The sequence below is a fragment of the Hevea brasiliensis genome, chromosome 13, assembly GCF_030052815.1.
Source record: "Hevea brasiliensis isolate MT/VB/25A 57/8 chromosome 13, ASM3005281v1, whole genome shotgun sequence".
In the NCBI taxonomy this organism is placed as follows: domain Eukaryota; kingdom Viridiplantae; phylum Streptophyta; class Magnoliopsida; order Malpighiales; family Euphorbiaceae; genus Hevea; species Hevea brasiliensis.
In genome coordinates this window covers 83,183,260-83,199,391 of record NC_079505.1, presented here as the reverse complement: position 1 = coordinate 83,199,391, position 16,132 = coordinate 83,183,260, and the positions used below count along the sequence as shown (strand labels likewise).

General features: G+C 36.2%; 3 protein-coding genes across 5 annotated transcripts; 2 read left to right on the top strand and 1 right to left on the bottom strand.

Moving 5' to 3' along the window:
• The first annotated feature begins 2,567 nt into the window (after positions 1-2,567).
• Positions 2,568-6,561, top strand: LOC110648051 (uncharacterized). Of its 3 annotated transcripts, none has more exons than XM_021802147.2 (9): positions 2,568-3,143; positions 3,219-3,886; positions 4,090-4,295; positions 4,576-4,656; positions 4,739-4,825; positions 4,903-5,035; positions 5,127-5,198; positions 5,865-6,014; positions 6,126-6,561. In XM_021802147.2, the coding sequence occupies exons 1-9, from the start codon at positions 2,740-2,742 to the stop codon at positions 6,206-6,208; spliced, it is 1,884 nt and encodes a 627-aa protein (XP_021657839.2). In that variant the 5' UTR covers positions 2,568-2,739; the 3' UTR covers positions 6,209-6,561. The 3 variants fall into 3 exon arrangements, with proteins under 3 accessions (XP_021657839.2, XP_021657838.2, XP_021657837.2); XM_021802146.2 differs by having other exon boundaries at positions 4,087-4,295; positions 6,129-6,561; XM_021802145.2 differs by having other exon boundaries at positions 4,087-4,295.
• A 1,120-nt stretch (positions 6,562-7,681) lies between these two features.
• Positions 7,682-8,650, bottom strand: LOC110648055 (uncharacterized). Its single transcript, XM_021802154.2, has one exon. It carries the CDS (start codon positions 8,648-8,650, stop codon positions 7,682-7,684), a length of 969 nt encoding a protein of 322 aa, XP_021657846.2.
• Positions 8,651-10,991: 2,341 nt separating this feature from the next.
• LOC110648056 (uncharacterized) lies at positions 10,992-14,177 on the top strand. The gene is given in 8 exon segments (XM_058133166.1): positions 10,992-11,202; positions 11,364-11,425; positions 11,533-11,758; positions 11,761-11,781; positions 11,784-11,806; positions 11,917-12,003; positions 12,134-12,267; positions 13,765-14,177. Coding segments are annotated over 8 exon segments (870 nt in total). The 3' UTR covers positions 13,871-14,177.
• The last annotated feature ends 1,955 nt before the right edge of the window (positions 14,178-16,132 follow it).

Genomic DNA, 16,132 nt, shown 5'->3' with positions numbered 1-16,132 from the left:
GAGGGAGAACTATATTTTATTTCAAAACTTACCAATCCATTTTTAAATTGTTTTTTTTTTTTCAATATTTAAAATGATTATTTTTTTTAAAAACACTTCATGAGCCACTTGTGGAGAAAAACACTATTAGTTAGATGGTTATAGAAATTAATTTGAAATTAAATTTGATATATTATAGTTAGAAGAATTCAAAAATAACAAAATTAATTTTTTCAAATTATTTTTTTTTCTATCTAAAATGATTTTTTTTTTTGAAAAATAATTTTTTTAGCTCATTATCTCAATGTAAAACTGGGCCTTAATCCTAATGATTCTTCTAGTTCCAATTATTCCCATATTCATTTAATCATTCTCTGCAACCATTCCCATATTCAGGGCTTCACGGAGCCACTTGAGCTCCATATCCCGAATCTCCTCCAACTTCACTCCATACCAAGCTTACAGCTTCATAATCCTCCTAGTCCTCAGACGCTCAAAAGTTTTCCTCATCCTGTCATATCCTTTGCAGCCATTAATTTGTCTTGATAATCTTCTTGTATCTTAGCCAAGGAGACAGTAACAATGAGGAATAATTGGATATGATGATGTAAAAGTTGCAATAGAAGCAACTCCAACATTCTTATACAAAAATTGCAAGAGCAAGAATTATTTACAAGGGAAGCATCCATTTGTCATGGAGATGCTAAGAATGGTCCCCCACTCCCTGGACATCAACTGCCATGTAATTAAAATATATCCTTCATGAGGGAAAGTCTCCTTCCACCATAAATACTCAACAAAGTAGCTAAGTATATACGGAACCACATGAAACAAGTGTATTTACCAAGGCAAATATGGCGTTGCAATCTGCTTCCTTCCAGAATGACTAGAGAATTGCCCAAGCTAAAGAAGGTTGCTTTGAAGGATTGTCTGCCTTCAATTTCTCCATCAACAATACTTTGGCGAATTGGCTTGAACTGGCAACTGCTATATCATTCTTCAGCAACCTAATCTACAACACACACAAATATTTGCCCTGCTGATATTATGTAGAGAAAGACGAGGAAAAGTGTCAAATTGAGGCTAGTTTCAATACGAATAGGCTCTGAATTGCCTTCAAAACAGAACTAAACAAAAAATATTAATTAATAGAGTTTTAATCGACAGCTTCTTTCAGGAAATTAATCACTCCTAAAGAGTCTCCTTCAAGAATAACTGAATCAAAACCTCTACTTATAGCAACCAGTGTAGCCTCTCTACAAGCCAAGCTCTCCAAGTCTCAGATAAAGTCATAAAACTTGCACACCCAATCCAATGGCTTACCATCTGAGTCCCGAACAGCCACTGCATTGGCTCCCCGATTCCGTTTAGCATCAATGGCTGCATCAAAAAATTGACAAGATTGCAATGACTCTTCATATGTAAATTAATGGCCATCAAGCATCCACTCATCTGATGCATGTGAATTATACAAACATTAAATTTCTAGGTTTCTAACTTAGTCGTCGAAGTGGATCCCTAACCTTACTTCTCTCAGTGAATTCACCAACGATGAGTGCCACTTCCTATACATCCAGACCCGAGACCAAACACTACCAAAATGACAAACAACCACCTAAACCTTGCTATAGATGAAGGGAAAAATATCACCGATGCAAGCGAAAAACTATTATGGCATTGCAATCTGAGGACCAAGAGACTGAAAAATTTTGAAGAGGGATGGCCCGAAACAATGGAAGAGGGGGAATATGCGAACATGAAAGGGGGAAATGACTGTATATGCACATGCGATGGAGGGTAGTCAAGGAGTGGATACAATCAAGTTTATGGGTAATTACAGGAATAGACAATTGGTCATATTGATCGGCAGAGCAACTCTAATAGTTTTATAAATGAAAGGATAGCTAAAGAGCTTAAGCTTCCTCTCATGAAGAAGGTCGCAACTCGCAACATCAGTCACAGTAGCAGATGGAAGGAAACTGAACAGTGCTTTTGTGTGCGAAAAGTTTACGTGGGGCATGCAACACAATCAATTCCAATTTGAGGTCAAAATTAATTTTGGAATTAGGATGATATGATTTTTAGGGGTGGATTGGATGAAAAAATTCAATTAGTGCTCTTTGATATTAAAAGAGCTCAGGGTTACATTATAGAAAAAGGGGAAAATGATTATGTTGTAAGGGCTTACTGATCAGTCTCACTTGACTTCACAATGGAGGAAATGCAACGGTTATGACTAAATGATGAGTAATCAAGGAGCAGATTTTTAGGCTCCATTCTTTTGTATTCAATTGAATTTGTTGGAGGGTTTTAATTATTCTACTTTTAAGCCCTAATGAATTTTCCAACCTTTCCTCGAGAAATTTAAAAAAGAGACAGCTCAAACAAAAAAGAAAGATGATGCCCTGAATGTTAAAAGTACAAAACATGTGATACTTTGACGTAATTTCCATAAATATATACGCGGTTGCATAGTTGCTAAAGCATTGTAATGCGATTGTTTTGCCAACAAATTCTTGAAAATACCAACAAGGAACTGCCTAGGAATAGATTGCTTGTCGTCCCTGTCCAGGTCTATAGATTTGTACAAGCTTTACGAGGAAAAAGACATTCCCACCGGCAGCCGGCCAACATTCTTCCCTTGCTGATATTCTCAATGAATCAATTCATCAACAAAACAGATACGTCAATGTACATTAATCTCCTCGTCTTCTTGACCAAAATCAAACATCCTTCTCTCTGCATCTTCCTGATACAATAATGGAAAGGAGATTAAGCAGGAAGTCCTCGAGAGGCTCTATCACTCTGCAAAAGAAGCCAGTAGAATCTCGCCCACCAAGCAAAACTCAACAAGCACTGGACCTCACAGATTTCATGAATGACATGTTCTTTGGAACTGTGCACAATGATAAGAAAGCTTATAACTTGACTGGGAGTCGCTTGGAGGACGAAGAAGGAAGCTTCGATGACAGCACCAGGAGCAACAGCAGCAGGTTAACCGAGGAGTGGCTAGAAGAGGCCAGACGGATGGTGGCGTCATCTCCTTCGCGCTGTGACTCGCCTTCCAGGCTCGTTGGGTCACCAAGGTTCGCGGCCATTCCTGGCAGGTTTTCCTCATCTTCATTACTTGATAGGAGGGATCCTCTCTCTAGGTCTGCTAGAAGGTACGTTTTCGTGATGTACACATACATTTTATTGTGAAATTAAGAATTATCCAACTTTTAAGTATTTCTCCACAGGCACAGAGCATTAGAAGGCTTCAGTGGAGAGATACTTACAAAATCAGCAAAGCACAGCCGTAATAAATCAGAATCATTAGATAGCATGCCTAGCTCTCCCTCAGAGCCATCCCCTGCATCACAGGTTCAACAGTGGTTTTCAAACATGCTCAAACCCTCCAATCCTCAATCCCACCAACCCAACGACTCTCCCACCCATTCCATTGATCCAATGGCCCTAACAGTGCAGCCTTGGCAGCCAACCTACCGCAAGTCCCGCTTCCAAACTGAGCCACCTTCCCAAGGAGTACCAGTACCCTCACGCAGAACTTTCAAGCCAGCCCCATTACCTGAGACCCAGATGCTCTCTCCTCCAAAAAATCTCATTGAGTCAGCTCACCGGAGATCAATATCATCCTCAACATGTTCCCAACCGGAGAAACAGCTCCTGTCTCCACCAAGGAATGTCGTAGAGTCTGCTCATAGAAGGTCAATTGCGAGGTCGACGTGTTCCATTGAGAAAATTGCACCAAAGCCTAATGTAAATGGGTGGCAGCAGAATGAAGAGGAGGGCGAACGAGAAGTTAGTCTGAATGGGTTCCTTAAGAACCAAAGAATCAAGATTGAGAAGATTCTGAATGGGGAGATTGATTCGAAGGCCAAAGTTATCCTTTCTGGCCCTTCAAACAGTTTAGTACAATTTAATTAATCAATAGATATTCAACGTTTTGAACTGAAGTTGACTGTGAAGTTGAATGTCAATATCTCAATTAAAAAGAATGTATAAGCACTTCTCCATATGAATTTGAAGATTACAGAAGCTGAATTAGTGCCTTTTATGTTGATTTTTAGTTCTAGTGATGTCTGAGATCGATTTCTTGGGATTCAGCAGGTACAAGTTCAATGGTAGCGGCAATTTGCTATGCATGGTTGTTGGAGAATAGGTTCATTAAGAATAAAGGAGAGGGAGGTGGAGATGGTTATGTAGTGGTGCCGGTGATGAATGTAAGGAGAGGCACAATGTGGAAGCAAAGGCAGGCAGCATGGCTCTTCCATCACGTTGGCCTTGAGGCTACCTCATTGCTCTTTGCTGATGAGGTACTTCAAAATTACTTTTGGCATGCCATTTGTGTTCCTTCGTTCAAAGAATGCAGGATTAGTGTACACAGACATTAACAATTTTGCCAACTTAAGACTTAAGAGACTTTCTTGCTTACTGTTGCCAGCTTTCAGTAATCCTTAATTGAAATCAGAAAATTTGAAATTAATTTGTTGTGCTATGTCTTTCTGAGATGGACAAATGAAATGTTATCTTTTAGTACAGTTTGTTTAATTTCTTATTTGTCACGAGAAATTTGTAACTGTTATTTTGCTTCAGGTGGATTTGGAGAGTCTAATTTTGGCAGGGAAATTAACCATCCTTGTGGTTGGACAAGATATACTGAAAAATGATAATGAGGTCTGTACTTTATCTATGATAAAAGATAAAGTAGGCATATCCATCTCAATATTTGGCTTATGCCTTCCAATTCTCTCCGCAGGTTGGATCTCAGTGCACTATTCTTACAGATAATTACTGTGAAGATGCTTATGATCTGCTTCAAAACCCAGTGCTCAAAAAGCTTTTGGTAAATTATATCACAGCTCTTGTGTAAGAAGGACTACCTTTTCTTGGCTGAGACTCTTATAGCTCCCTATCTTACAGCTTGCAGGTATCCTTTTAGATACACAAAATTTGAATGCATCTACTAAATTGTCAATGACAAGAGAAGCAGAGGCAGTTCAGTTGCTACAAGTTGGTTCAGTCCCCAATTATCGAAATGCCCTTTTTGATCAATGTACGTCTTCTGCTCCTCCAAACCATCAGCAAATTCTTAACTTATTCTCGTCTTATGATCTGTATTTCTTTCTTTTCCCCCCTTTGTTTAGTAATGCAACATCAAAGGGACAGTTCCTTCCTTGAGGCTTTGCGGTACAACTATGGAAAGCCCCCTAGTGAGAGTAAGCTACTTTTACTTTCTCTTGTAGGTGAAAATCCTATAGGATTATCAATGTGATATTGAGTGAACGGTCACTTATGATCATGTACATGTCACTTGAATACTACAGTTTAGAAATTAAGGTCCCTGTGGTAGTTGGGTTCAATTCAAGGGTTAAGTAACTAACCAAATGAATGATTAATCAATCATTAGAGTAATTTAAGGGATTAGGAGTAATCTATGTAATTTGTCTCTTTTCATTTTGTCTTATTAGTTGAATTGGATGCATTATGATAGATATGCTTGCAATGCTTATTAAGGCTGAAGAATTCATTTTGATTAATGAGAAATTAGAGTATTTAATCAAATGAACCTTCACTGATGAGAAACCGATACTATCATCTTATTTATATGCCTGATTTGACCTTGTTATCTATTCCTTCTTTCTGAATTATTCTTTGATGAATAAGGAAAAAAAAAAAGGCTATGTTCAAGAAAGCTATGCATTTGATTGACTTTATAGTATATAGTTGACATCCAGACTATATTGAATTTGTTTACCTACTCTGAACATTTATAAATAATCCACGTTTGTGTCTGCTTTGAACATTCTTGTGGTTTTGCAGCTTTCTCTTTCACTTATTGCAAACCTTGCATACATTTTTTAACTGTGCTTGGTGAACAATAGGTGGTCTCCACAGCACGGCACAGATGGAGCACAAGGAAGCGGAGGCTAAGTCAACTTCTGTCAATAACAATGAAGCCATTGTACAAAATTCAGATAAGAAGTCTAAGGATGTGAAAAATGCAAATCCCAACAGAGACAAACCAAAACCAGGTAGCAGTTAATTTTTGAAGAGGAGAAGCATTTACATTTTACCTTACCAAACCTTTGAAATTTGTTATCATTAGTTAGATATTTATCTTCATCTATTAATAATTCTTGCAGCAGCAACTGTGCAAGCAAATTCTGATGCCACTCGAGGAAAGAATAAGTTCTTCCTGGCAAAGTGGTTTGGTTTCGGGAAATGATTACAAAAAGTCCGCATTGATCATTTCGCTCATTGTAGATTTCAATGTGGTCAACACCTTAATTTTTATGAGATTAGAGATATTATTTCTTTGCAGATGTTTCCCTCAAGCTAAGGATGATCGAAATAGCTGAGCAGATTGTCCTGAAGTCATAGTCAAATGGTCATGGCTGCTATGCTTATTCTATTATTATTTTTGTATCAGACAATAATGTTGAAAGATACTAATAATAGTTGGATTGATAACATCATCTAATGCTTATAGCCGTCTTTATTGATGAGGAAAATCTTGTTCTTATCAAATAATTGCAAGAATCATACCACTGAAAAAACTGAGATTTATGTGTTTCAGTACTTTCTCTTGGTATGGTTGATTTGTTTCCATCAGTATACTGGCACTTGAGAAGAGTGTTCCTTTGGCAGGTAAACATCACTTTTCTAATGATTTATAAAGATGATTAAAAAATATGTGCTGTTTCATATTTGTTTTGCAATCATGTCGTTTTGCAGGTTAATTATTTTACTCAAAAGAAAAGTTGTAATTTTCCTGGTTGGAATACCAACCTTATTATACTACTATAGCCAATTACTGCAACAATTTTAATATTTCAGGATAGAGCCTAATGCCCTTGACTTAAAAATGGTATCCTATGATGGAGACTGCCCATTTTTATTAAAGTCTTTGGAATATTGATTGTAGAAGAAGCAGAGATGGTAGGATAAAGTGGAATTATTTTCTATCTAATTGACAGTAGGTAAGGGGGATTGCTCATTTTGCATCAGCTCCAGAGTGAAAGAGAGAGAGAGAGAGAGAGAGGCAATTAACACATTCCAATTACAGAAAAGCCCCCGCCCACTCTTATCATCACATGCACCAGCCAGCACTGTTTAATTTGCCGGATACAGACATTCAGGGCAACCTGCCCCCCCCACTCTTATCATCACATGCACCAGCCAGCACTGTTTAATTTGCCCGATACAGACATTCAGGGCAACCTGTGGAAAAAACCTTGTCTATAATTTTTTTTCCTATATATAAACTGTGGGAAGCATACATATTGGTAGATTTAGGTACAATGTGAAAGGTGAATTGCTCATATTTCAAGACCAGATCAAGAAAGAGAGAGGGGAAAACAAAAGAAGAGAATTTTGTGAAAAAACAGATAGAGATGCCTCTAGATGTTAAATTATTGGTCGTGTATGTGATACAATCTGTCTTGTCCAGTTATGCCCACTTGTTCATCCCCAGCTGTAACTAACTCCCAACCTCTCTCTTCGGTCCTACTTCCTTTCTCATCCTAATCACCTGTCCCTCTCTCGCCCCAATCTGTATCCTCACCACCTCCATATGCTGGCCCATAACATCAACACTTCATATCTCTTTTTACAACCTTATTCTTTTGGGTGTTGATGGTGATGCGTATTTGCTGCTACATGTGGTGATGCGTATTTGCTGCTATATCTTCTTCTTTTATCATTCAACTTTCCAAGCATAGAGAAACAAGCAAAAATCAGATGACCCACCAGCATTAAGTCCCTCTAATGAACCTGAGCTTCCAGTCTGAGAAGACAGTGGTGTCGATGTCAAGGACGATAACGGTGGTGATGAAGATGATGTTGATAGCGAGGAAAGGGATGTGGATGGCAATATTGGCTTAAAGATAAACAAAGCATGTCTTAAACCAGGACTAAATAGCCAGTCATGGACATCCCAGCACACCTCTACTCTTAGTTTATTAAGATTAAAGGACTGATTACCTCTGAACTTCCATTGAAGATGCTTCACATGAATTGCCAAATGTCCATCAATCCTTATCTCCAATTCTGGCTCAACCCCATTAGCAGAATTGCTATTATTAGGACTTCTGTTCTTGCATTCAATTGAGATCTCATGAACCCTGCCCTTCTCATGAAACTTGATCCTTGTAGAAAACTTCTTCTTGCCAAACATGTGCTCCTTCCTCGAAACTAAAATGGGATCAATAAGAGCGGGCCTACATCCAGTCTTCCTATATGCATCTTTCTTTAGATCACCCAGGAGTAGTACAACCTCTTCATTGCAAACAACAGCAACGTAATAATCAGAGTGTGGCTCAGTTTCACCATTGAATTTTGCAGCCTTGAGGTCCCAGAAGATATCTATACCTTTACCATCCACTATAAACCGCCTGGAGCCTTGTTTCCTCCAAAAGTACCAAGGCTTTAACTCCACTTTGCAGGTGTACTGGCTGTCTCCTTCGGAGCCTTCTACTGATACTGATAGGCCATGGAGCAACAAATTCTTGCACCATGTTATGGTGATCACACGGCACTGATCCGCAATTTTTGTACGATAAACAGACATGAACACGCTCTGCCCTGACCTAGTTACTGTGGCTTGATCATCTGTTAACTTCTCGCCAGATGTGAAACAAGCAGGAATTCCAATTGGGTGGTCTTGCATGGCTTTGATCACCTTGAATGAAAACTGGTTAATGGGTTTGGCCTAATATAGACCAAGATGAAATGGATGCATACCAGTGACCCAACAGGATGATAGTGAATGAGTTGGAGAAAACTCAGTTGTATAAGAGAAGATAAAAACATATACGCAGAGAGAGAGAGAGAGAGAGAGATCTTGCTTATCACAAGATGTGTTGAGTCACATATGCTGCCAGATCGAGGTACTCTTGGCAGCATCAATGGAAATAAAGAAATATTTTCTAAGTGGCAAATAGATGGCAGTGAGTGAGAGTGAGTGAAGAAGATCCCCCTCTTTTTATATTCAATTATGCTTGAACTCTTACCTGGATTTTTTATATGATAAACTTGTTTTTCTTTTTCTTTGTTCCCTTGACCTTATATAATTCTCGTTCTTTTCTTTTTCTTTTTCTCTTGAACAGTACAACTTTATTGAATCCGATGTGTTTTTGGTTATTCTATACAGATATATAACTAATTTACTTATTCCCATGCATGGTTAAAAGCAGAGAAGGTCATTTTTCACCAGATTTGGGGTATAGATTTCTACGTGCACAGTATGGTCCTTGGAAGCATACAGCACATGAAGGGTAAAACCTGATCAGTCAAAAGACTCAGCTAAAAAATACATAAATATATAAATAGGGATCATCATAAACATATAATTGGTTTTCCAATGTGGGTCTTGAATATTTCAAACCTTGTTAATGTATGTTTAAATTCTAGGATCAAATTATATCTTCAAATACATGAATGATTTGTCTTTAACTGATATGAAAACTAACTCCTACATGTGATATCACCTTAAAAATATGTGGGTTTTCAATATTTTTCATCATTTGAGAAAAATTAAGAAAATCTTAAAACAGTTTCACTTTTTAACTTCTTTTAGGTGTAGGGAAGGAATCTAGGAACTGGCAGCAAGGCCAGTAGCAGAAAAAGTTTGAGGAATCTACTGCTGCATTTGCAGATCTGGTCCAACTCCACTTTTGGTTACACAAGGGATTTTACAGTTAGTATTTAGGCAGCAACATTTAAATAGTAACAAATAAAGTTTTAGTAGACTTATGCAATTTGAGTTATAAAAGCCAATGGATGGCACATTCAAAGTATACCCACCCTACCACTACTAGTATGATAATTAATTGCAGAGGTTTGCAAGTTACACATTATTTTGCTTTTGAGTGCAAATTGATTATTACATTAGTGTCAATCAAAACAAATGAGAAAGAGTGTGGGCCCTGAAACAAGCAGCCAGTTCTGAGTTGCTGTTGAATGGTGTTGGTGTTATAATTGTAAGAAGAAAGTGAAAAACAAAAGAGAAGATAGAATCATGGTACTGATGATTTATGCTCCTTTGACAGTTTAGTTTTGATTTAACAATGTAGCTGGATTTTCAATATCATCTATATACAGGCAGTGCAGGTATTATGTATTAACCCATGAGCTTTAAAAGCTTAATTAGATAATCGGGATTTAAACTCTTAATCTTTTCTATCTCTTTCTTATCATAAAGATAAATTATTTTAAAATAAGTAAATAAAAAAGATTTGAACTCTGTACCTCCAATCTACACCTTAAGGGCTAAAGAAGATCAGTCAGGCTACTCTGTATATATTCCACTTTTGATTTTTAATTGATCTCCATAATATGGAAGTTAATCAAGCAGGGGTGTTGGAGGACAGCTAATTCATGAAAAGATATAGAAAAGGTATTGATAATAAAAGGTACGAATTATGGGTCTTAGTCCTCTTCTTTCGATTGTTTCTTGGTATAAAATCCTGAATATTGTGATAGAAGTTGATAGCTGTCTTCCGCGGACGACAAACTACAAATAGCTTTGTTCTTCATTACTCATCTCTCAAGCCTTAGACAATCGAACTTTCGTATGTATGACCATCAAAATGACATGTTGAAAATGTTGGAGAGATAAAATTATTTTTAAAATTTTCATTTATATTTTTAAGCTTTTAAATTGTGTAATTTTTTATATCATAAGAAAATTATTTCACCTGTTGGTTGCCATCCCTGAGTGGATGTTTACAAAAGCTAAGACCAACTCTGGGCCTAGAAATGGCCCATAAGAAGTTTTGGGTTTCGGACGAAAGTCTCGAGTGAGCATTTTGGCCCATAAGTTGAATCAGGAGCTTCAGCAAGCAAAGGGTTTTGTGATTCGTCACTGGAAAGTCACCATCTTTGCTCCAAAGGATCCTCTCCCACTGTGATAAGATTTCGAATTCTTTTCATTTTCCTATATACTTTATCTCGTTTTCACTCCAACCAAACAGAGTTTTGTTCTCCATTTTTGCAATTACAGAAAAGAAATGCAGTCTTTCTGTGGGAGTTTAATTCGGAGGCAAAGCTCGCGTATTGCTCATTTCAAATCCACTGGAGCTTCTTTAGCTATCAATAGCAGTAACATTCATGGACTAAATTCTCTAAGGTCTGATTCATCGATTCTAGATGGAATTATTGCTTCGAAGAATCATTTTTTCAGGTCATTTCATCAGCTCGCTTCTCGCTCCTGTGAAATCAGTATGTTATTTCTTCGGCTCTTCAGTATGTTATGAATCCACTGTGTTTAATTAGCTGTTGATGGCTTCATTGCTTATGGCTATGCGTTGAATTAATGTTGTTTCTTTCTATTAAATTCACTTATTCTGGATATTTTATTAGGCGACTGTGATTATTGAAAGGTTTATGGGAGGTGTTAAGCACCTTTCCTTTCTCTTTAACGTTGCACCCCATCGTTATTGAAGTGAAAAGAGTGTTAATACTTTGTTAACGAGGATTCTATTTTACGTTCCACACTCAGGATATGACATTATATGGAATCCTGTGAAAGGAAATTTTCTATTTTCCTAGAACAGTTTCTTAAATAAAATCACTTCAAAATTCTTTTGGCGGACAAAAGTTGGTTCTGGAACCGAAACATTGACATTATTCAACGGCAATGGTGCAAATTCTAAGCTTAATTTGTCTTTGTGGATGGCAATGGGATCTCCATTACTCTGCAGGAGCATGACAACAGCAGGAAATTCTGTTGAATCAACTTCAAAAGTTGCTTCGGAAACCATCACTGATGATGCCCCCTCATCAAATTTAACAGACTCAATAAACTGCCAGGCATAAAATGCAGGCATGATTCCTTTTGTCCATATTTTTGGAGTTGAATATAGCTGACCATAGTTCAGTTTTTTTTTTTTTTTTCCCCATCATTTTAGCTATTGATGATGTTATTGTTCACAGATTCTAGACAAGGAAGCAGTGCAGGAAGTAAGCACGCAGAGGGAGATCCCTGATATAAAGCCTGGTTATATTGTGCAACTCAAAGTGGTATAGCCTTTTTTTTTTTTTAATTGTAGTTATTAATATGTTGTTACTTGTTAATTGCAGGAGGTATAGTAGGCAGTTTTTTAAATGGCACTGAAACAATTTATTCCATCTTGATCCTTGATATGACCAGGAAGTACCTGAGAATAAGAGACGTATCTCAATTGTGAAGGGCATTGTTATCACAAGACCTAATGCTGGACTAAATACTACGTTTAGATTAAGGAGGCTAGTGGCTGGGGTGGGAGTTGAATCCCTCTTCCCGCTGTAAGTGCTATCAAATACCCTGTTCCTTTTGAGCCAACTATGGCTCCATTGATATTTATTGTTTTTTAAATGCTGCCTTAAACAGGAAAGTTAGCTCTTTTTTTTAATAAAAAGAAATTGTTGGCTCCTTTTTCTTTTTCTTTCTTCCTGTATGTTTTGGAAGCTGCCTTCCTTATAATTGATAATTTTTGCATCTAAAATACACAAGTCAAGCACATCTTGTGATTTGCAGTGAAGATAACACATTGATTCAAATATTTGATTTAGAAATGTGCAAGTTCTTCGAATTTCGCTCCAAATTTTAATGCATGACTTGGATAGGACATTAGTATCTTAGGTTTGGAACTAATTTAGGAAGAATGTCTGGTATTTATATGCTGCCTTAAGCAGGAAAGTTAGCTCTTATTTTTAATAAAATAATTGTTGGCTTTTTTTCTTTTCTTTTTTTTCCCTTTTTCTTTCTTCCTGTATGTCTTGGAAGCTGGCTTGCTTATAATTGATAATTTTTGCATCTAAAATATACAAGTGAAGCACATCTTGTGATTTGCAGTTAAGGTAACATATTGATTCAAACATTTGATTAAGAAATGTGCAAGCTCTTCAAATTTTCGCTCCAAATTTTAATACATGACTTGGAGAGGACATTAGTATCCTAAGTTTGGAACTAATTTAGGAAGAATGTGTCATTTCATTTTGTAGGAGGTGTCTGCTTTATTGATTTTTCATGAAGATAACCTACATGCATGAGTGTTTGAATCTGTTTATTACAGAAGGTGCACAGAAACCAGGGTCATAAAATTGATGAAGTTGAAGTACCATCTAATTGCTGGTGGTTAAGTATCTCCAAAATGTGATAGCCTGAGTATTCACTTTGACGTATTGGGTCTATGGTACACGCGTCTTTTTTTGCTTTACGATAGATTTAATATTTTGAGAAATAATTTAAGGTGAAAAGTACCACGTACAAGACAGTGGCAACTTATACCTTTAGAATCCTTCATTCACAGATTCAGAAAAATAGTCATATTCTTCCTTCATGATTAAAAATAAGGGTGTCTCCAACCCTGTAATGGTTTGGGGAGGGAGGGGCTTCTATTACAGAGCGAGTCAGAACTTGATACAAGAAAAGCCATTGCTGTTTTTTGTTACATACCAGCTCACTACAGAACTTAATGTAACTAGAGAAATCTCTTTATCATTTCAATAGTTGAATGTAATGCCTAGTTTTGAGTTAAATAAATTTGTAGTGTTTGGCACTATCATAGTAATTTTTGTGGATAATGGCTGTATAACATGAATTATAGATAAGTAATAGTCTGCACTCTGCAACGTGGCAACAAAGAGAAGAATGTATCCAGATAGGTAATGAAAGTAGTCATTTGTCTTGTCCCTTATTTTGGGTTGGTTTTGTGTTGGAAGTAGTCAATTGTTATCACTGCTCATCATTACCACACTCAGCTTCTATATCATGATAAAAAAAATGAATGGTGATTATAGGTACTCGCCTAACATAGAGGAAATAAAGGTGCTAGACAAGAAGAAAGTGAGGAGGGCCAAGCTTTACTATCTCAGAGACAAGATGAACGCACTTAAGAAATGGTAGAAAGCTTTATAATTAGTGCAAGTTTGACTATCCATTTATTGAGAAAGTGGAGTTAGTCATGCTGGCGAAAAGTGAGAGCCATTCGCATTCCTTTTTTAAATTTTGATGTTAGTTCCTTCTTTCGATTTCCTCCATTTTGAAATTGTGAGAATTAGGATGGTGAAAATATGTGAGGCTGCCAGTGGCATTCACTGCAAGCTGCAAAAAGATTTAATATGTTTTCAGCTATGCATCGTGATAAAGTATTCTTGTGCATAGATTTCACCTTTCATTGATCTAATGTTACCTGTAGATTTTCTTTGATGAACTTAATTTGCATTTGTCTAGCGTGTGTAATGTAATGGTTGTTGTAGCTTAGATACAGCTATATGTCTTGGCCTATTTAAGTAAACTTATGGGCATGTCTCTCACACACTCGAGGCTGTGGGACCTATTGAACAATTTATAGTTGATAGAAGTAGGGTGGCTATATTTGATTCATGTTGCAATAATTGGTGCTAATAATGTAAAATGGTCTGGTCATCCTAGAGGATCGTGACTTGGGTTTAAGATATCCGTCAAAGATTTTTATGCTGAATCATATCCAAATTAATGAAAGTAATTAATTAAATGTGCTGACCTCCACTTTGGATTGGCTTTGCATATGTAGATTATAGGCACTTTGTGATGATAACTATTCTAAGTGGATGCATCAATTGTATGTCATGATTGTGCACTTCTCATTGCTTAATGTTTATAATAATAATAATAATAATAATAATAATAAATGTTATTTGTGACAGATTATAGTCAACTATTTTTTTTTCCTACCATTTTGCTTGTTCTAGTTAGTTGATGAGCTGTAAGCCTAGAAGGTGCTAAATTCTTATGATTACATGACATCTGAGAATACTTACCAGCTTTTCAAAACGCTGACCATATTCTTTTTTCTTTTGTTGAATTTACAATCCACGGGTTCTCCCATGAGAGCCTACATTATTTGTGGGCAAGTATTACAGTAAGGGATTTTATCCGAAATGGGTTGTGGATCTATTTGGGGAACACTCGGAAGAGATTGGGAACTTTATACCTTTCCACTATTGGTCTTAAGACCAAGGTGGTGGGGTAACTAGACTGTAAGTGGTTGACTATATTCTATCGAGTCCTTTCTTTCCTTATTTTTAATGAGTCTTGAGTCTTCTTTCAGTATTTGATAACTTTAGTAGCTTTAATTTCAAGTTGAGAAATGATTCTACGAGTGAAGGTGAATCATGCAAATCCCATGGCTCTCATTTTCTGCTGTCAAAAGAATGTACCTTTCTTTGCAATTAGATTTTGGGGTCTGGTGCTTGATTTTTGAATAAACCTTGAGTTTGCCTACAAGTTGGTTTGAACTTTAAAGGTAAGCCATTTTGAAAAGAGACTAGGTAACCGTGACACATCCAAATCTAGATGTATGGATATATTATGATATGATAATATAGATTAATCTATATTTTTATATGGTACTAGTAAAACTGGACTAACAACTACTTTTAATGATGGATCTCTAGTCTCTAATATGTATATATATTGTTAAATAGAAAAGAAAAATAAACCTTGAAACTTAGGAAGGAAACTATTTATTCTTTATTTTTTATCTTAAAAATTGTTTCTTTTGGTTATTACCATATCCAGTTTTTTTATGTACTTCCTAAAATATTATTGTTTTTTTTTTGGATAAATTTTCAATGGATAGATCTAATAATTAAAAGTAAAGATTTTCAATGAAAGGTATTATGCTTAATATTTGCATGCCTTGAAATGCATAATAATTCATAAAGGAAGGAAGAAGTAGCTGCAAATGCATCAAATAATGTATATACAAGTTGCCCCTTGCGATCTTGTTGCATTTCAGTCTCCATCTTACCTCAAACTTTCTCATCCATTCAAATCTAGTTGTGGTCTCAGGTGTCACAAGAATCCTGAAAATAAAGTAGATTGAATTCAGTGAACGTTTCTTCTAGTGGCGATGGATGGTTACACTGAAGCCAAGAGGTCAAGTCTCTATTTCTTTCTTTTACTATCAAAGAAAAGTTCAATGTCCGTTCGTATAATCAAAGAAAAATTCAATGAATAAATCAGATATTTTTAGTGCCTCCGAATTCAAAGTCATCATATAGCTCTCTTAAAATTTTAATTTTAATTTAAAAGAGTTTAAATATGAATATATATTTAATAGATTTTACATTTATATAAAAAAAATTTAAAAAATTAATTTTTTTTATTAATCTAATTAAATAA

Coding starts and splice junctions, on each gene's coding strand:
- LOC110648055 (XM_021802154.2), bottom strand. CDS start 8,650: ATGCAAGACCACCCAATTGGAATTCCTGCTTGTTTCACATCTGGCGAG.
- LOC110648051 (XM_021802145.2), top strand. CDS start 2,740: ATGGAAAGGAGATTAAGCAGGAAGTCCTCGAGAGGCTCTATCACTCTG. Junction 3,887..4,086: donor CCTTTCTGGCCCTTCAAACA/GTTTAGTACAAT, acceptor CTTGGGATTCAG/CAGGTACAAGTTCAATGGTA. Junction 4,826..4,902: donor CAGTGCTCAAAAAGCTTTTG/GTAAATTATATC, acceptor CCTATCTTACAG/CTTGCAGGTATCCTTTTAGA.